Here is a 17,746-nt window from a genome sequence, read left to right as displayed (position 1 = left end):
ATCCCTGTTTTTCAAGTAGGCTCCTAATGGAAAAGCTATTAGTGCCGTGAAAATACATTTTTTAAAACCACCGCATAGAAAACTTTGAACAAAAATGAAATTGGGGGGGATTATTTCAAGAGGGTTGCAATAAGGTGCCCATCAATCCCCGCCCTTCCTCCAGCTGCACCGTCAAAAGGAGGAAGGTGAAAGTGTCTCTCAATAGCCCTCCTTGCTCTTGGCAGAGGGAAACTGATCCAAGGAGTTTTACTCTTAGAGGAAAAGAGCAGGAAAAAGTTCTCTGTTGATCATACTACGTAGCCACCTTGTCCATGGGTTAGATGGGAAATGGCAGCATGTGGCACGTGTGTATATTAAATTGTTTTTGATGGCACAAAATGTAACTCACTGATTAGTAAGAGAATGTGTGTATGGGTGAGAGGGAGCGTGCGTGTGTGGGCGTGGATTGATGGATGGATGTGAGAGGGACATAGGACGGAGGACCAAAGGGAACAGAAAACGCCTGCTTGGGCAGAATCATTTCCCCCATTACAGGCAAGGTTCACAAAGACATAACCTGGGAAATGTTTTAAAAAATCTCAAACTGCACGAGTGAGGGGAAAGGGAAGCACAGTGCGAAGCTGGGATGACAGCCAATCCGAATGCAGGAGGTGCCATATTGGCGCTGTCCCAAGGCTCCTGGAGTTCAGTTCCTGGCCATGACTAATATCCAGTGCTGCAGAGGAAGGTGGAGTCCCCTCTCCTCTGATTAGTTAATTGTGAATGCTACCAGACACTTCCTTCCTGACCCCATCAGCTTATGCCCTGATACATGACCATGGCCTCACCTTGGAACACTCAGCATGAAGAACACAGTCCCTGATTGGCTAGCATCCAGCAGAGACGCTGTAGGTGAAGTCACATGAACCTTGACAACGCGGAAGACAAAGTTTAGCGCAAACTCACTTAGCTGGCAATTTCTTCCATGGTAACCAGGTGCACAGATACACGCCCCAGTGACAGGGTGACAGTCTTGGTTCACTTCTGGACACTGGCAAGCCTGAGCACAGTTCAGCCCAAAGGTCCCTGGTAGACAGGCTGTAGGAAGGAAGGAAGGAAGGAAGATGAAGACACCACAACCTTATTGTAGGGGCTCTTGGTCTCCCCCCCAAACCCCACTCCCTAATGTAGGTCAGATTTAGAACTCCACTATAGAGCAGGACTTATTGGTATCAAAACCCAGAATGGCATTTAGTGCACATGGTGTTCATCCGCCACTCAAAGCCAGGGGAAATGGGAACCAGTCTCGCTGGTGTATCCTGTTGTGAGGACCATGGGGGTAGTTGCTAGGATGCACAAAGGAGTGTGGGATTGAAGAGGATCGGAAGTATTTTCAGATACTAGATGCCCTCTGCAATCATGCATCCACACATGCACGGAGAGCTCTGAAATACATACACTTACAGCACTGCAGAATGTGCTCGCATGCCTCTGTCTTTCCCAGACTTGCTCATATCCACAGGAGCTCGCTCTTACTCTGATTTATTGCTAATCCTTTGGATGGAATATGCTGCTCTGGTTTCCCACTTGGCTCCCTTTGCTCTGTTATGATTCTGTGGGCATGCACCACCTGCCAAAGAGTGAGCTGCTATTTGGAAACGCATTGGGGGTTTTTTTAGTAGTAATGGATTGACCCGTCTAGTTCCCTGGACTCTGCTAGTAACTGTAGAAGGGCTGTTCCCTCCTCCGTACATTGTTCACATCCATGGCCCATAAATCCTGGCGGGCAGCCACACTGGCCAGTGACATGGTTACAAGGCGTTCCTGGGGGGCAGTCGCAGCGGCTGGCACAGTCCTTCCCAAATGAACCAGGCAGGCAGGCTGTGGGAAGGAAACAAGGCGGGGAAAAGAAATCAAGACAAAAGGCTTGCAAATTCTTCCTAGTGCCCAGCACCAGCAGGAATTTGATGCCCCCAAAATCAAGTGTAATTAAAGGGTTAATGCGATATTGCTGTAGCCTTTCTGGAAACGTGAAAGAAATGCCCCACAGAATACCACTGTGCGCTGAAGACGTGTCGTGTCCCAACCGGGCATCGTCTGTCCAAGGAGTTGCTAAGAAGCCGATGTCTCCTTCCTTCCTTTGAGCAAATCTCAAAGTCTGGCTGCTTCCCCCACTCATCCCAATGCCCCCTTTCCTCGACACACTTCTCTTTCTAGTGCATTGAGAGATGCCAGACTGACAGGCTAAGAAAACAGTCCTCTTAGCCGAATAGGTACAGCAGGGCACCAGCCATACAAGCTTCCCCGAAGCTACCTTGGCCTGGAGGGTCTGTGAGAGAGGTGAGTGGGAGTTCAGTTTCTGTGACCCATTTAGTCCTGGGCCTCTGCTGAGATGTCTTGGTGCCTATCAGTGCCAATAATGCTGTGGCTATCTGTCTACTGGGGACTGTACTGGGCTTGAACTCTGACATCAGCCAGCCGGCAGCATTTGTTACAGCAACTGAGGTAAACGCCTCTTTCTATAGCCCATTGCGCCCATCCCCTGAGCCATCTACTCTCACTTTGTCTGTTACTCTAGAGGCTCGTTCCCAAAACATCCAGGCTCCGTGGCTTCATCTGAGGCTGAAACGTAACAAGAACAGCCTGAGCAGCAGAGACGACGTGAGGAGGGGTGTGATTCTCTCACCTTTCTCACAACGCTGGCCCCTCCAGCCCGTGGGGCAGTCGCAGGCGCCAGTGATGTGATGACACGAGACTCCATCCCCACAGGCGCACTGCTCTGCACAGTGCTCTCCGAACGTACCCTCCGGGCAAGCTGCAGAGATTCAAACGTACAGAGAGGTGGGGGTTACAGGGGTGCTACAGAATGAATACGGGCATGGTCTGGTTTCATTACACAGGGCAATTCAAACTATGCTCGCCAGGCACAAAGAACTTCAGACGTTTATTTTATGTCCCTTTCGTTTTCTCATGTCAGGGGGTGAAGTTTTATGTTTCACTTCATGTTTGACAAGTCAGATGGGATCTGTCAGTCTGCAGGGCTGGGCCTAACGAGACTGGGAACAGGATCAAATAGATCAGACTTGTTTCTTTTCTTTGGTGGTGGCGCTAGGTACCAGACTGACAGCTCTGGAGAATGGGGTCCTTCATTCATCCCCAGACGAGGTACACCATGGGCAGCAGCTGGGCAAGCTTCCCAACACTGCTTGGCTGGAGCACTGAAAGGGTCCCTGTACCGCGGCTGCTTTAGGAGCAGGAGAAGAGTTTAATCTCTGTAGCCCAGTCAGTCCTTGGCCTCTCGACTGAGACCATCAACAAGGGAGCCAGTTAGTGCCAACTGTGCTGCTGCTTTACCTGTCAAAGGGGAAACTTGTTGACTGGGAATAAACTCGTGACACTGGCCACTGTCCAGTCACCAGACAATAACGTGTTAATCACCACTGCTATGGGCAACAGCGAATCCGTGAGCGCCGGGGAAAAGGCTCCATCTCCCATTACCCATCGTCTGAAATCGCCAGTCCGCTGGGCAATCCATTGACTCAGCATTTCTTTGCACTCTCCGTAACAATCTTTGCTTGTTTCTAAAAGTGGGATTTTCTGATTCTTCTGTTCATAAAGCGAAGTCATAAGGTCAGTTGGGCCAAATTCAGCCTTGGCCTAAACAGTTCCAACTCCCACGGAAGTCAGCGGAGTTGCACACATCTACGTCAGGGCTGAACTTGGCACTTCCTGTTGGATTTGTGACATCACCATTACCTTTGAGACAACAGACCATGAGGTCAGAAACTTTGGCAGAATTCAGGGCCGGGAGAAAGTGGGTGCTGAGGCGAGGAGAAGAGCTGAGCCAGGCAGAAAGAGGGGAAGAAAGAAAGTTGTGAGCCGACAAACTGCTCTTTGCATAAACATTCTCTTCTTCTTAATTTGGTGTGAAAGTCTCTCTCTCTCTAACAGTGCCAAATGTTTTTGGAAGCATTATTCCTGGCACCATTTAGTGAGAGCTGGTGGCCAGGATAGCATCACCATCAGGGCCATTCTCCTCCTGTCATCTGTGAGGAAGTGAGAGGCTGGTTCTTAAAGCAGATGGAAACCAGAAAAGACAGTCGTTGTCTGAATTTTAGAGAAGTTAGTTGCACAAACTACACAACTAATTGGCAACTAGTCAACAGGACTGAGTGCACAAATTCAGTAACTGCATGTACAAATGACAAAATAGGTGCATTTGCCCATGCACTCACCCAATTTGCACATGCAATTGGGGTAACTGCAAGCATAGATTAGGGACATAGTTGTGCATATACTGTGTGCGCACGTTTGCACACCTAACTTTTCTAAAAAAACAAGCCCTAAAAAGAAGTCAAATAAAGGAGTCTGACTTTTGGTGGGGATGGGGTAAGCTAGCAAGGGATAGGCATTGCTGGGCTTTTTAAATCTTAATGTCAATATAGACAGTGGTCTCAATGTAGTGAAATTCTGCCTACAGTGAGACAGAAAAAGTCCCGAATAGTTTCACTGCAAAGCATCGTTCTGGTTATGACGATCCATTGCTTCAAGCTGCCCTGTGAAAAGCAACGACTTGACTAGAGGAGGGTCATGTGCAAAGAGTTCCATATAACACAGCGACATGGACCTGTGATTTGGTAAAGTGCCTTGAGGCTGACTTGAACACCCAGCCAAGATGATGGTGCCTGCCAGTCCCCAAAGATGGTGGATGGTTAAGTGAGATGTGTGTTTTACGTTACAGTACTTGAGGCTGTACTGAGGGTGTGCCAAGTCTAGTCAAACCTCTTTATGGCATGGATCTCATTATCTGCTTTTCTCCTCAGACAGAAGAACCAGATGGCTAAGGTCCAATGCAAATAAGTGAGGGTAACAAGCAGGGAGGCTATGGAACAGAGCAGATATTTGGAATCTTCCACTGAGCGTTTGCTTCTGTGGGTAATTCTCTCCTGTACTTTCTAATTGGAAGGAGAAACAGAACCGTATCCTGGCATGGCTGGTTGCAATTTGCATCATGACACCACATCCAGGTCTGGAAAACACTAAAATAAATTTCACCGGCACCATCAGACCTCTGCCGTGGCCCCTCATGCACACTGGCCCAAGAAGAGCTCAATGCCACGTAGCAGAACACTCGATATTCTGCTTGGAGAAGGCTCAGAAGCTTCTGAAGGTTCCGTTCAGAGCAGAATCCAAAAATTCAGATACTTTTCTTCTAACCATGAGGTCGGATATCTCACAAGAGCACATCCTGCTTTCATCTGAGTCTGAAATCCCCCAGAGCTGCCTTATACACCTCAATGGAATGCCCATGGTCGGGGGTGAAAAATCAAGCAGAAATAGAAGGGGTTCAGAGAGAGAGAGAGGACAAAAACTACTAGAACCCTGGAACGACCTGTGTGAAGAGAGGCTGAGAGGGAGCGGAACAAGGCTACACATAACGTAACGTGCACACAGCTCCGCCAGAGAGTGCATCAGTGAAAGGGATACTCATGAAAGGGATACTCGGGAAGGAGAAGATTAGGATTTCTCAGCTTTGCAAAGCCTCCAACAGCTCTTGAAACTTGCCTGACCTTCGTCCCACATTAAGAAATGTTCCAGCAACCTCATATTACAGGCCACAGCCTGCTTCCTGCTAATGATCCAGGGAACAAAGCAGCCACACACCCACAATACCTACAAGAGCCCAGAACCAAAACAGTGACACCGTAAACACCTTGTAAATGTCAGGGCTTTTCCTAGCCATGCTGCTGAGGGTGGGAATGGCTGCGGCAGACAACTCACTCACGCCCCTGGCTTCAGCTGATCACCAGCCTCAGACTAATAACCCCCTTCACAGTGGCCTACGCTTGCTGTGGCTGCTGGAACTTCTGGGAGGGGAGGGGCTCCCCTTTGCTGATCTTCTGGGACTTGATCCAGTCCCTGAGGCTCCCCTTTCTCAAGCCAGCCTCCCTTTCAACACTAGCTAATAGCAAAGGGCTCGCCAGGGTACTTAGTGAAGTCTGTAGATAAGATGAATACGAGGGCCGACAGAAGGCAGGCCTAAGAGCTTGCTGGTGCTTAGGACAGAAGCCAGGTATTTCAGGTCTGCACAATGGTGCCAGCAGTGAGTAAGCTCAGAAGCTGGAAAGGGGGAAGAAGGGAAGGAGATCTGGAGCAGCATAAAGCTATTAAAGTCTTGGGTCAGGAGGAGGTCTTCCTATGACATTTCAGCTTCACTCTGTCTTCCATTGCCATCTGCTGCTCAGGGGCAGGCTGTGTATCTGTCTCATTCAGGGTCTGCTCCTGGAGGTTTGCCATTGACTTCGGGGGAGCAGGATGACACGTTAGGATTTCTGGGAAAGGACATGGCCTTTTCGGGACTGTACAGCGCTGCGTTCACGCAGGATAACATTGCTTTTGTTCAGACCTTGAGGGGAGCACAGCGACAGGCAGAACAAGTTTGCAAAGCTAAAACCATGGCATGTTTCTCTTGAGCTGTGCAAGCCAAACGTTGGGCCCTTTATTTACTCAATAATTCCCTGGCACCTAGAACAGATGCACCAAGCAAAGTATCTGCTACCTCCAGCAGAGAGGACTTGTGCTTTTCTCGTTGTATCAAAAGCAGCCTTTTAAAAAAACAAGGTAACTCGACTTCCCTGAACCTCAGGATGGTTCCATCTGAGGGAGGGCTCAGGCCAGCCAACCCCGTTCCCTTGTCCTGGCAGGTAAGCAGGAGCTACAACTATTGGTGGGCTCCTGTGGCTTTCACTTACCGCTTTGGCACTGCTGCCCAGTCCAGCCAGCCCGGCAGATGCAGTGGCCTGTCTGATGGTCACACAGCCCCCTGTTCTGGCAGTCGCAGGCTTGCTTGCAATCCACACCATACCGTCCTTGTGCACATTCTAGGGGAAGCCAGAGAGTTGACTGAAGTGGTTTTAGAAATAGCACCAGAAATACAAACCCACAACTCCTTCTTGAGGACAGAAAGTAAGGATGTGTCTACAGGGCAGCTGGGAGCAGCCCCCCCAGCCTGAGTAGAGAGACTTGCGCTAGCTTTGCTCAAGCAAGCACGCTAAAAATAGCAGTGTGGACACTGAAGCGCCGGTGGAGACGTGGGCTAACTGCCTGAGTTCGAGCCTGCCCAGATCCCTGTGTCTGAGCTTGCGTGGCTGGCCCTCACCTTCATGGGGTCTGCAATGTCCACACTGCTCTTTTTAGCACTCTCGCTCAAGCAGAGCTAGTGCCTGTCTGTCTGCCCATGCTGGGAGCCACATTCCCAGCTGCAGTGTAGACGTACTCTAGAGGGAGAAGGCTAATGACCCTGCTGTTATCACCAGATTGTTCTAAGACTGGCTACTGGAGTTAAGGCTCCACTGACCACTGGTGTTCCTCCCCTTGGGTGCAGACTTGACTGATTGTAGATGAGATTAGAAAGCACATTGTACTCCCCTCCTGGGCACGTGCTGCGCCAGCTCAGACACACTCTGGTTCCAAATGGTTTTGATGCCAAACTCAAAATGTTCTGAAGTTGCATTGCTGTTTTTTGTTGGAAATTTGGTAGCCCCGTTTTTATTACATTTCAATACAAACATGGCCCAAACAATGTTCCCTGAGACTCCACAATGCTCCTCGCTATCCTTCTGCAGCCAAATTACTATTTTCTTGCAATCTTGGGGCATGAAATGACTGAAGTGACATTAGGGAAAACTTCTCGGGAGTGGGTCAAACGTGCAACAAACGTTCTGCAGGTTCCAACGGCCCGCGGTTAACATGGCCAGCTGCTCCACTCCTGGTGCTTACCCAGCTCACAAGCCAATCCAGTCCATCCTCCTAGGCACGTGCAGTGCCCCGTGACGGGGTCACACGTTCCGCCATTCCGACAGAGGCAGTGCTGGTGACAGTTCATGCCATAGAAACCATATGGACACGCTTGGGGGAAAATTAGGACAAAGACCAAAGTCAGAAACCAGCTCTCGACACTGGGTTTAAAATGCAGAGATCAGGCCTGTTGTAATGTAGGGGATGAGGAGGGGGGTTAGGAGTAGACAGAAATGAAATGGAGCTGCTACCACTAGAAATAAGTAACAAGAACACAATGCAGTAATGCCTGGGGGCTGCCTAGCTGGCCCCACAGGAAGGTTCTGCATTTTTACTTGCACATAAGGGGTGTCACGCCACAGGGGACTGGGCTGGGGTGGGGAAGGGAGAGAAACAGCAGAGAGGTGAGGGAGTCACGTGCATGGAAAACCTCGGTACCGTAACCTCTCCCTTCTCTTCCATGCTTTCCCCACCCTCTGCGAGCTTCCCCACAGCTCCCCCTTTAGCCATTTGGTGGTGCCTTGACCTCCTGAGCAGGTGGGCAGCAAAACAAGGTTTGGGAACCTCAGCTCTAGTTATTGATCCCCCCCTCTGGGAAATGGCACATGGAGCCCAGATTGGTGAGTGTGGGGGAATGTATTAGACTCCTGGGTCCCACTGGGGAAGGTCGCAACAAAACGTGGCACAGCGAGTTGGAAGACTGGAGGTTTATAGCCCATTGGAACAAGGAAGGTGGTTTTGGCTCACCAGCTAAACACAGCTTGGCACAAGGCTGCTATACGCTTGGCACAAGGCTGCTATACGCTTGGCTTTTCCAAAGGCCAGATGGGGGGCGGGGAGTGCCTTTCATAACACAGTAAACTTGGAAGAAAAGAGCCTTGATGCTGAACTATGCTTGGCCTGTGTTTTCCTGCAAAAGCTTTGTTGCTAGTGAAGATATTTCTCTGCTCCTTCCTGCCCCTGCAGGGAGGTCCATAACCCCGTGCTTGCCACTTCACCCGCTGCTGCCATAGAAACAAGCTAGGGCGTCACAAATAGAGCCTCACAACATCGCTGCAGGATCCAGTGGAACGTGCTCCTGTTTCTTGGGATGTCTGTGCCTGGCATAAGGAGGCTGGTGGGATCAGTAACTTGATGACATGAAATTTAAGTAACTCAATTGTCCACCAGATGCCTTTGGAGAGTGTTTAGTCCGGAATACACTGAATTATTTTTAAAGGGAGTTGTATGAATTTAGTGCCACAGGTTGGCAGCCAGTGACTTCTGTCTTGGCTTGCAAAACACCCTGCTCTTCCATGTCTGGGCAATGCTACAAAACTTCTCTATCAAAGAACCATAGGATGGACGCAGTCCTTGGTGGAAAAACAACTTCTCTGTCGTTTACTGTAGTAGTCAAGTAAAACAGGTTATATCTGCATTAGCTAAAGTTCCTTTATCTGCATGCTAAACCTCCAGCTGCCAGAAGCAGGGACTGAATGACAGAGGATGGAGCACTCAAAATTGCCCTGTTCTGTTCATTTCCCCTGGGGCACCTGGCACTGGCCCCTGTCGGAAGACAGGATACTGGGCTAGATGGACCATTGGGCTGACCCGTATGGCTGTACTTATGTTCTTGTGTTATGTTAAGCTGCCGTAGGACCCCCGAAAAAGCACGTAATCACATGCTTAACTGTAAGCACATGTCTAGTCCCATTGACTTGGGAGTAAGTGCTTTGCTGGATTAGGGCCAGAATGCTCAGCGGTTTGCAAGACAGAGCCCTCACTGAGAGTTTGCATGTGCAGCACAAGTGGAGATGATTTGAACCATGATCCAGGCTCATCACCACGCCACCAGAGCACAGCTGCGAGGCCAATTCAAACTACAACTCACAGAGACTTGGAATTTTTTTTTCCACTGGCTGATTCTTTCCGCACGTCAAGGAAGAAGACAGTTTGGAATAGGACGTGACCACACGTCGTATTACCTTGCTGGCATGTGGCGCCTGTCCATCCAGCCGCACAGAGACACTGTCCACTAACATGGTCACAGGTGGCATCATTAAAGCAGCTGCATGCCTGACTGCAATTCTCTCCATACCAGTGAGCCTCACAAGCTGCAGGGAAACAGAAGTAGGCACAACAACTAAGGCTGGGTCTACACTACCCACCTGAATCGGCGGGTAGAAATCGACCTCTCGGGGATCGATTTATCGCGTCCCGTCGTGATGCGACAATCAATCCCCGAATCGACGCTCTTACTCCACCAGCGGAGGTGGGAGTAAGCGCCGTCGACGGGAAGCCGCAGAGGTCGATTTTGCCGCCGTCCCTACAGCGGGGTAAGTCGGCTGCGATACGTCGAATTCAGCTACGCTATTCGCATAGCTGAATTTGCGTATCTTAAATCGACACCCCCCCCCGTAGTGTAGATGTAGCCTCAGTAACAGGTATTAGTTACATAGACTTTTACTGCTGATTCAGAAATGCCACTGTTTGGGAGAAGACAAAGGGGATGAACCAGCAACCTCACCAATGAAAATGTTACAAGAAAGTCAGGTTAACTGCCAGCTATGTCTGCTCAAGAAAAGTAAGAGGGAGGGAGGGAGAGAGAGAGAGAGAGAGAGAGAGAGAGAGAGAGAGAGTGTGTGTGTGTGTGTGTGTGTGTGTGTGTGTGTGTGTGTGTGTGTGTGTGTGTGTGTAAAAAATGTGTTTACACTATCATGAGAAAATAACAGTCAGATTGTATATATGGCTGCAGTTCACAAATATGGATGTTATTTTTTCATGATATTTTGAAAGTAATCCATTAGGAAGCCGTTCTCACAGACGCCCCAAACCTCACTACTATCTGCAGTTATGGGCGCAGAGGCTGAGCCATTCAAAACTTTTGGAGGTAAACTGCAAAACAGACAAAATTTGCCCCCCTAATTTCCCTGAGATTGGGAGTCTGTTTCCGATAAATGCTGCACAATTCAGGTCCGGGTCAAAAGTGTCTCTGAACTTCGTTAGTCTATAAAACGGGGCTAGAAATCTTGCAAGAACAGGCTTTCTCTGAGACTTTGGGGATTTCCTGATCATAGTCATGCTAGATGCAGCACAAGAACTGCCCACTCTGGCACTTCCACATCTGGCCCTAGCTGAAATCTGGCAGTAATAGGCAGATGTAAAAATAAGAAAAGCTAACTCAGCATTTCCGAACCTTCCCATGGGCATGGGTTATAGAAAAGGGTTAAGGTCTGGGGGGCCAGGGAGAGGGGGGCTTATTTTTCCAAAGTCAATTCTCCCTCCCTGGCTGGCACAGCTGTTCTCAGCATCCAATAAAGAGCACGACTGAAATGGAGAGAGGAGATCAAAAGTGGAAAAGACCTGTGGAAACAGCACGCATCTGTTGAAGGTGAAAGCCATCAATGGCGCAGGAGACATTGGTGTCTGAAACCTGCCTTCAAACTACATCTGAAACCCCCACCTTTCTACTACTACTACAGAGGCAGCAGTGCTCTGAGAATGAAGGATTTCATTATTGCAAGACTTTAGCAGGTTCTTTGATTATTTTGGCACAAGCAATTGCATTGACTCTTCAGACCAATGTGAAGGCAACAGCAAAGCTGTGTGTGTCACACAGGAAAGAAGCCTTTCCTCCCCCCTCCCTAATGTTTGTTTCACTAGCACAAGCTCTTAAAGAGCGGCTGGCACCTCATGAAAAGCTTTGAAAACTATTCACTAGAGGGACAATTTCATCCTGGACAAAATCCAGGTGGAGTAATTACCTTTAGCCAATCTACGCTGCCACAGCAGTTTCAACTGGATATGGGATTCCTATAAGTAGAGCCAGATCCTCAGCGGGTGCAAATCAGAGCAGGGTCACTGACTTCAGTGAAGTTATGCTGATTTACACCACCTGAGATCTGGCCCAAGGGCTGTACATTACTCGGTGTTCTTCGGGATGGAAGGGTAAAACCCACCTTCAAAGCTGATCCATGTACCCGGTACGTCCCTTTTCAAGGGCTCCCGTTCTCGTAGTATCATCCGACAGGAGTGCCACCCAGGGTTTAACACCTCAATCAGCATCTCCTGCTGCTTACTCCCTACCTGACGTCACACTCCTTTCCGTGTCATGAAAGCAGCAGAGGTGGGAATAAGCAGCAAGAGAGAGGCAAACACCAATCTCTTTGGATCACGTGCCAAGACGGAGAAACCAGGATACTGTATGATCGACTGCAAGCCGTCTCTGACCAAATTCACCTTCAAAGGCACCAGTAGCTTGCAAATGGGAATCCTCTATTGGGATAGATTTTAATGATAGAACCTCAGAACCTACTCTGGTTACAGTGAAGGCCAATCCAGCCGGCGGGACAGATGCAGCGCCCTGTCACATGATCACAGCGGGCTCCATTCAGACATGTGCAGGTTTTCTGACACTCCAGGCCATAAAATCCATCGGGACAGGCTGGGAAAACAGAAAAAGCCCAGAAATGTTTGTCTCAACGTGTGCGCAGAGGGCTGGAAATCTCCCAAGGAGAGAGGGACACTACACAATAGCTCATTCTTCTCATAAAGTGCTTTGCTAGTGGATTTGTAGGAACTTCGCAAAAAAAATTTGTTACACCCTTGCACCATGACAGGATTCAAACTTGGAACTGCAGGGTACCGCAATAGGAGAGCCACAACCCCTGGAAGGCGAGGGCTGGTTATTCGACACACCTGTGTTAATGCCCCAGATTGTCCTATCAAACAAGTTGATTTTTCTATAGTAATAGAACTATACTAACCAATACAGTATCTGAGAATGAAGCGGTATTGGCAGGTTAAAGCAGAGGACCAGGAGTCCAGATTTCCGGGTTTTGTTCCCCACTCTAGCTCACTAACTGCGGGTGAGCCATGCAAAGACTATTACCACTTGTCTTGTTGCGAGGATCTTGTGCTAGCTCTTTGCACAGGGGTGAATTTCACCCTCAGATCTTGGAGAAGTCATTTATCCTCCCTGTGCCTCCATTTCCCCATTGACATACGACGAATACCGTGGGCTTGTCTACACAAACACTTAGTCCACAGCAAGCGGGGATGTGAATCTACCACGCCCTCGCCTGCTGTGCACTAGTGATCTGTGTGGACTCTGCTGATGGGCAAGAACAGTTCCCTAGTGTACTTTATCTACCCCACTTTGCAATGGTGTAGATCAAAGCGCAGGAAGGAACTGTTAGTGTGCATCAGCAGGGTGCACATGGGAATAATGTATGGCAGGCTAGCCCAGGGCAGATTCACACTGCATGTGTTGCAAACTAAGTGTTTGTGTAGACAAGCCCTAATACTTGCTTCATTCATTCATGTTTATAACCTGATTGGAGATCTTTAGTTGGCAGCTGTTAACAATACTGTAAAACTCTATATTGACATATTACAAACTGGGCTGGAAGACTGGCGGAATATTTGTTCCTGCATATTCAGTGCTGTGGTTTATCCCACCTGTGTAGCGAGAACTCACTTCACGGTTCATTGGTGAGATACATTTCCTGTCCCATAAAAACTGTACATATCCTCCTTCAACCTTTCTCCTGTGCATTCATGGCTCTAATCGTGTGAGAACATAGCCAAGCGCTCGTCTCAGGGCCTAATGGTCTCTTCCCTTTGGCTTTGAAATGGGCTCCCCTTGTGCCTTCCAAGGCGGTGTGGCTGCTGGCAGACTCAGTCCCCAAAAAAGCACTCACCTCCTTCCCGTCCCGCACCCCTGGCCTAAATCTGTCGTCAAAGCGGCTGCCAGCTCTTGGTGTTCCCCTTCATAGTGCGAGTGGGCTGTCCTCTAGCCATCGCTAAGGGGGGGGTCTGTTGCAGTATCCACTGTAAAAGCATGGGGCTTAAAGCTGTACAGCAAAAGCCTGCTCTGAACTGAAACGGCCTTTTCAAGGTCTCACTCAGCTCGGGAGGGAGTTTTTTTACTTATTTGGTTTTCATCGTATAAAACACACGTTATTGTGCTTGTTGCAGATGGCTGTTGGCAAGGAGTGAAACCAGGGGCATTCTGGAAAAGCAACACTGGCCCAGGTTTCTGACTAAGAGGTAAAGTGGTGCGTGGGGATTATCTGCACCCTCAGTGATCTTCCTGATTAAGGCTCAGGCCCTTGGGAACAGACAAACATGCTGGTGTCAGTCTGAATCTTTGGCAAATCTCAGAGGACTGTTCAAAACTGCAGATGCTTTTGGTTAGTGAATTGCTTTACAAATACATCGATGGACATTAAGGCTGTGGGGTTTAGCCTCCATAATTAGAAGCTTTGGACCAGTAATGGGCTATTAGTATTGAGGTAGCTTAAAGGCCCTTATCAAGGATGGGGATCTCATTGTACAAGCACATAATGACAAAGATCGTCCCTGCCTCAAGGAACTTACAGCTGAAGATGGGACTCTCCAAACGTTCATCAGCTCGATTTGGATAAATACCCGAAAGCTTGGAGCTTTGCCAAAAGTACCCAACCCGCATGGAGTGGGATACCTTGCTGTGAGATTGCTGGTGTTTCTTGCATCTGACCAGGTTGGAGATAAGGTGAGAGCAGCCTTTTGTTGGTTCTTTCAATCTCAGTGGGAACCAGGAAGTGCAGAGCTACCCTTTTCAAATGCACGCACCATGCAAAATCAGATAGCCTTCATGCTGCCAGAACATACCCACATGCATGTGCCAACAGGGAGGCTCCTTGTTTACATGCACTGTCATTCACTTGTTTGTATGAACCTGCTATCTCCAGAATTAAACTTCGGGGCCAGCTTGGGACAGTGCAATATTCCCCACAGTCCTGCTGGATGCTTCTTGCCAGTAGGAGGTCCTGTACAATTCCCAGTGACATGGAGACTCCATTAGACACGACTGGTTCCTTAGCTCTCCTAAAGGAGCAAAACCAGGGTACTCACCACGCTCACAGAACGTCCCGCTCCAGCCAGGGCTGCAAGTGCACGCCCCACTGACATGGTCACAGACGGCTCCATTGTCGCACTGACACCGGTGTCGGCAGCTTAGCCCAAACCATCCTTCTGGACACTCTGGCAAATACAAGGCAACCAACGTTGACCAGAGCATCCTTCCAATCAGGGTCACTTTAAGGGGCTACGTGGGGCCGCTGGTTCACACCCTGCCAAGTGAGGGCAGCAGTGAATGAAAGTAGCGCTATCTGACGGCTGGTTGTTTGGAGTGGACTGGTGGTCTCTGCTCCAGGACTTAGGGAACAGATCCATGTCACCAAAATACCAATCACAACTGGCACTCATTGGTAATACAGTAGAACCTCAGTGTTACGAACACCTTGGGAATGGAGGTTGTTCATAACTATGAATAAAATGTTATGGTGGTTCTTTCAAAAGTTCACAACTGAACATTGACTTAATACAGCTTTGAAACTTTACTACGCAGAAGAAAAATGCTGCTTTTAACCATCTTAATTTAAATGGAACAAGCACAGACGCAGTTTCCTTATCTTGTCAAATCTTTTTTTTTTAAACTTTCTCCCTCTTTTTTTTTTTAGCAGTTTACATTTAAGAGAGGACTGTACAGTACTTGCTTTTTTCTTTTTGTCTGTGCTGCCTGATCATGTACTTCTGGTTCCAAGTGAGGGATGTGGTTAATTGGTCAGTTCGTAACTCTGGTGTTCTACTGTATCAGCAAAGAGACCGGGCATGGGAAAAGAACCAACCCCACCCCCAACAGATGTGCCATTATGGGGGTAGCTGGCCCGGCTGCTACCTGTGCTTTAACCATTGTGGGTAAGCAGGGGTCTTCACTCAGCAGGGCTGCCAGGCCAGCACCTTTTCCTACCATAAAAGCTAACAGAGTTCAGCTTGGCTAGACCAAAGGTGAGACCAGCCTGCTGACAACACTCACTCTGATCACAATGGAGTCCCGTGGAGCCAGCTTCACAAATGCACTGTCCTGTCCTCATATTGCAGCTGCCGTCACTGTTGCTGCAGTTGCAAGTGTTAGCACAATCGGGGCCCCAGTGGCCAGCGTCACAGGCTGAAACAGAGGAGAGACCTCGCCCTGAGTGGCAGTGCCCTTCGCTCAGCTGGGCAAAGACACAGGGGAGAGGGGGCTTTTCTTCTCTCCGCTGCATGTGCGTGGCTTCTATCAATGGGCACGGCTCATGTGGACAGAGAGAAAGAGGAACGCAGCCAGCACTCCTCAGGCCAGGTCAATGGAAAGAAACTAGGTGATAAGAACAACAAGGAGTCCGGTACCACCTTAAAGACTAACAGGTTTATTTGGCCATCAGCTTTCGTGGGTAAAAAACCCCACTTCTTCAGATGCAACTCCTCGTTGTTTTTGTGGCTACAGACTAACACAGCTACCCCTCTGATAGTAGGTGATAAGGTAACACAGGGTACCACTGCATTTTGTACAGACTGAATCCCCACAAAGAACACGGAAGGGGTGGGGGAAGGCAGGTAGGCAGAGACTGTAAGAGACAGAACGGGGAGACAGATGAAAGCGAACATACACCGAGGAGAGGTGCCCTCTACACCATGTCCATGCCACACAAAGGGTACCGTACCTCTCCTGCAGTTATCCCCAGTCCAGCCAGGAGCACAGCTACATTTCCCTGTCACCGGGTGACAGTGCCCGTCATTCCCACAGCTACATCTCATCTGGCAGCCTGGCCCAAACCAGCCAGCTGGACACACTGCAAGGGAAGAGAGATATTAAGAGCAAACTGCTGCTATAGCAACGGTGCGGTAGTTACATTTTTGATAGGCAGCGTGTGGTGTTACACACCCCGATTTCCAGCATGGCTCTAGAGCAGGGCCATCAGCCACATGCATTTAAAACCCTGCTTGCCTGAGCTCAGATGCTCCCGCCTGGGCTGGCCAGGTCCAGGAACCTACACTGAGGGGCTGCATTCCTTCTGGCATTACTGCTTCCTTCCGTACGTCAGACAAGGAGGAGGATTAAGCCACATACCTGCGAGCAGCTAGACTTTAGCTCCATACCACTGCCAGATCCCAGAGGGACTGTCTGAGCAGAGCACTGGGACCCAGGAACTGACTCGCTGTGTGACTCTGGGCCAGCTGCACCACCTCTTGGTGCCTTGCTTTCCCAGGCCTAGGCTACGTTTAAAATGTAGGTCAACAGAGTGACGGCGGTCAGGCACAGGTGCTGGAACTAAAGGTGCGGTTGGGGAGGGCACTGCTGCACCCCCTGGCTTGAAGTGATTTCCATCATATACGGGGTTTCCACTTTGGTTCAATGGCTCTCAGCCCCCGCCTGTAAAAATGGTCCCAGCGCCCCTGCAGTTAGGGGTGTGAGAAATGCACAGCCCTGGCCGGCGTAGCTATGCTGACCTCACCCCCAGCTCTGTCGATGGAAGCTACCGTCACCTGGGGAGGCGGTGTTCCTACACCAACAGAAAAAACCCTTCTGGTGCTGTAGGCTGTACCTCCACTATGGGGTTACAGCACCACAGCGACGCTGGTATAGTCCCCCTAGCGTAGACATATTCCCTATAAAAGGGACCCGTGGTAGCTCCTAGGAGTTGCGAGGATACCAGCTAATGCACGGCACTCCAGGGTGTACAATGCTAAGCGCCGTTTCTTGTTTAGCCCAGTGGTGACAGATAACCACAGGCTCAGATCACTAAGTAGGATACTCCAGGCCTCGCCTGTAGGAATCCTAGTTATCACTACCCACGCGCATTCACCGAGACAGAACGAACCCAGCCTTCAATGGCCCCACTTACCATCCTGGCAGCGGCCGCCAACATATCCAGGTGGACACAGGCAGGCACCCGTGGCCGGGTCACAGCTGGCGTCGTTCTCACACTCCAGGCAGATCTCCTGGCAGCCCACTCCCCAGCGGCCAGCGGGGCAAGCTGAAGCACAGACAGAGACGGATGCCAGAGGAATTTCCACTCATTATTCCAAAGGGCAGTTAGTGCTGGGGAAAGGTGCCAGCTCCACGGCTCCCTTTATCCACAGAGCCGGTGTGCTAAGGGCAGGGAGAGGGCAAGCTTCTGTGCAG

The 17,746-nt window shown here is 49.6% G+C and overlaps 1 protein-coding gene across 6 annotated transcripts in view; it reads right to left on the bottom strand.

Annotated features, from left to right (window-relative positions):
• Positions 1–17,746, bottom strand: part of MEGF6 (multiple EGF like domains 6) — a 255,179-nt gene that overhangs the window by 11,565 nt on the left and 225,868 nt on the right. For all 6 annotated transcript variants that reach the window (XM_065574928.1, XM_065574927.1, XM_065574929.1 and 3 more), the window contains 11 exons: positions 17,466–17,597; positions 16,284–16,412; positions 15,617–15,748; positions 14,653–14,781; positions 12,071–12,199; positions 9,741–9,869; positions 7,759–7,887; positions 6,732–6,860; positions 2,666–2,794; positions 1,732–1,860; positions 946–1,077 (listed from right to left, as the gene is read on the bottom strand). In XM_065574928.1, coding sequence (XP_065431000.1) covers positions 946–1,077; positions 1,732–1,860; positions 2,666–2,794; positions 6,732–6,860; positions 7,759–7,887; positions 9,741–9,869; positions 12,071–12,199; positions 14,653–14,781; positions 15,617–15,748; positions 16,284–16,412; positions 17,466–17,597 — 1,428 coding nt within the window. The remainder of the gene's footprint in view (positions 1–945; positions 1,078–1,731; positions 1,861–2,665; positions 2,795–6,731; positions 6,861–7,758; positions 7,888–9,740; positions 9,870–12,070; positions 12,200–14,652; positions 14,782–15,616; positions 15,749–16,283; positions 16,413–17,465; positions 17,598–17,746) is intronic.

This window comes from Chrysemys picta, chromosome 21 (assembly GCF_011386835.1).
Source record: "Chrysemys picta bellii isolate R12L10 chromosome 21, ASM1138683v2, whole genome shotgun sequence".
Lineage (NCBI taxonomy): Eukaryota > Metazoa > Chordata > Testudines > Emydidae > Chrysemys > Chrysemys picta.
The sequence above is the reverse complement of the archived record's forward strand: the minus strand, read 5'-3'. Positions and strand labels throughout refer to the sequence as shown.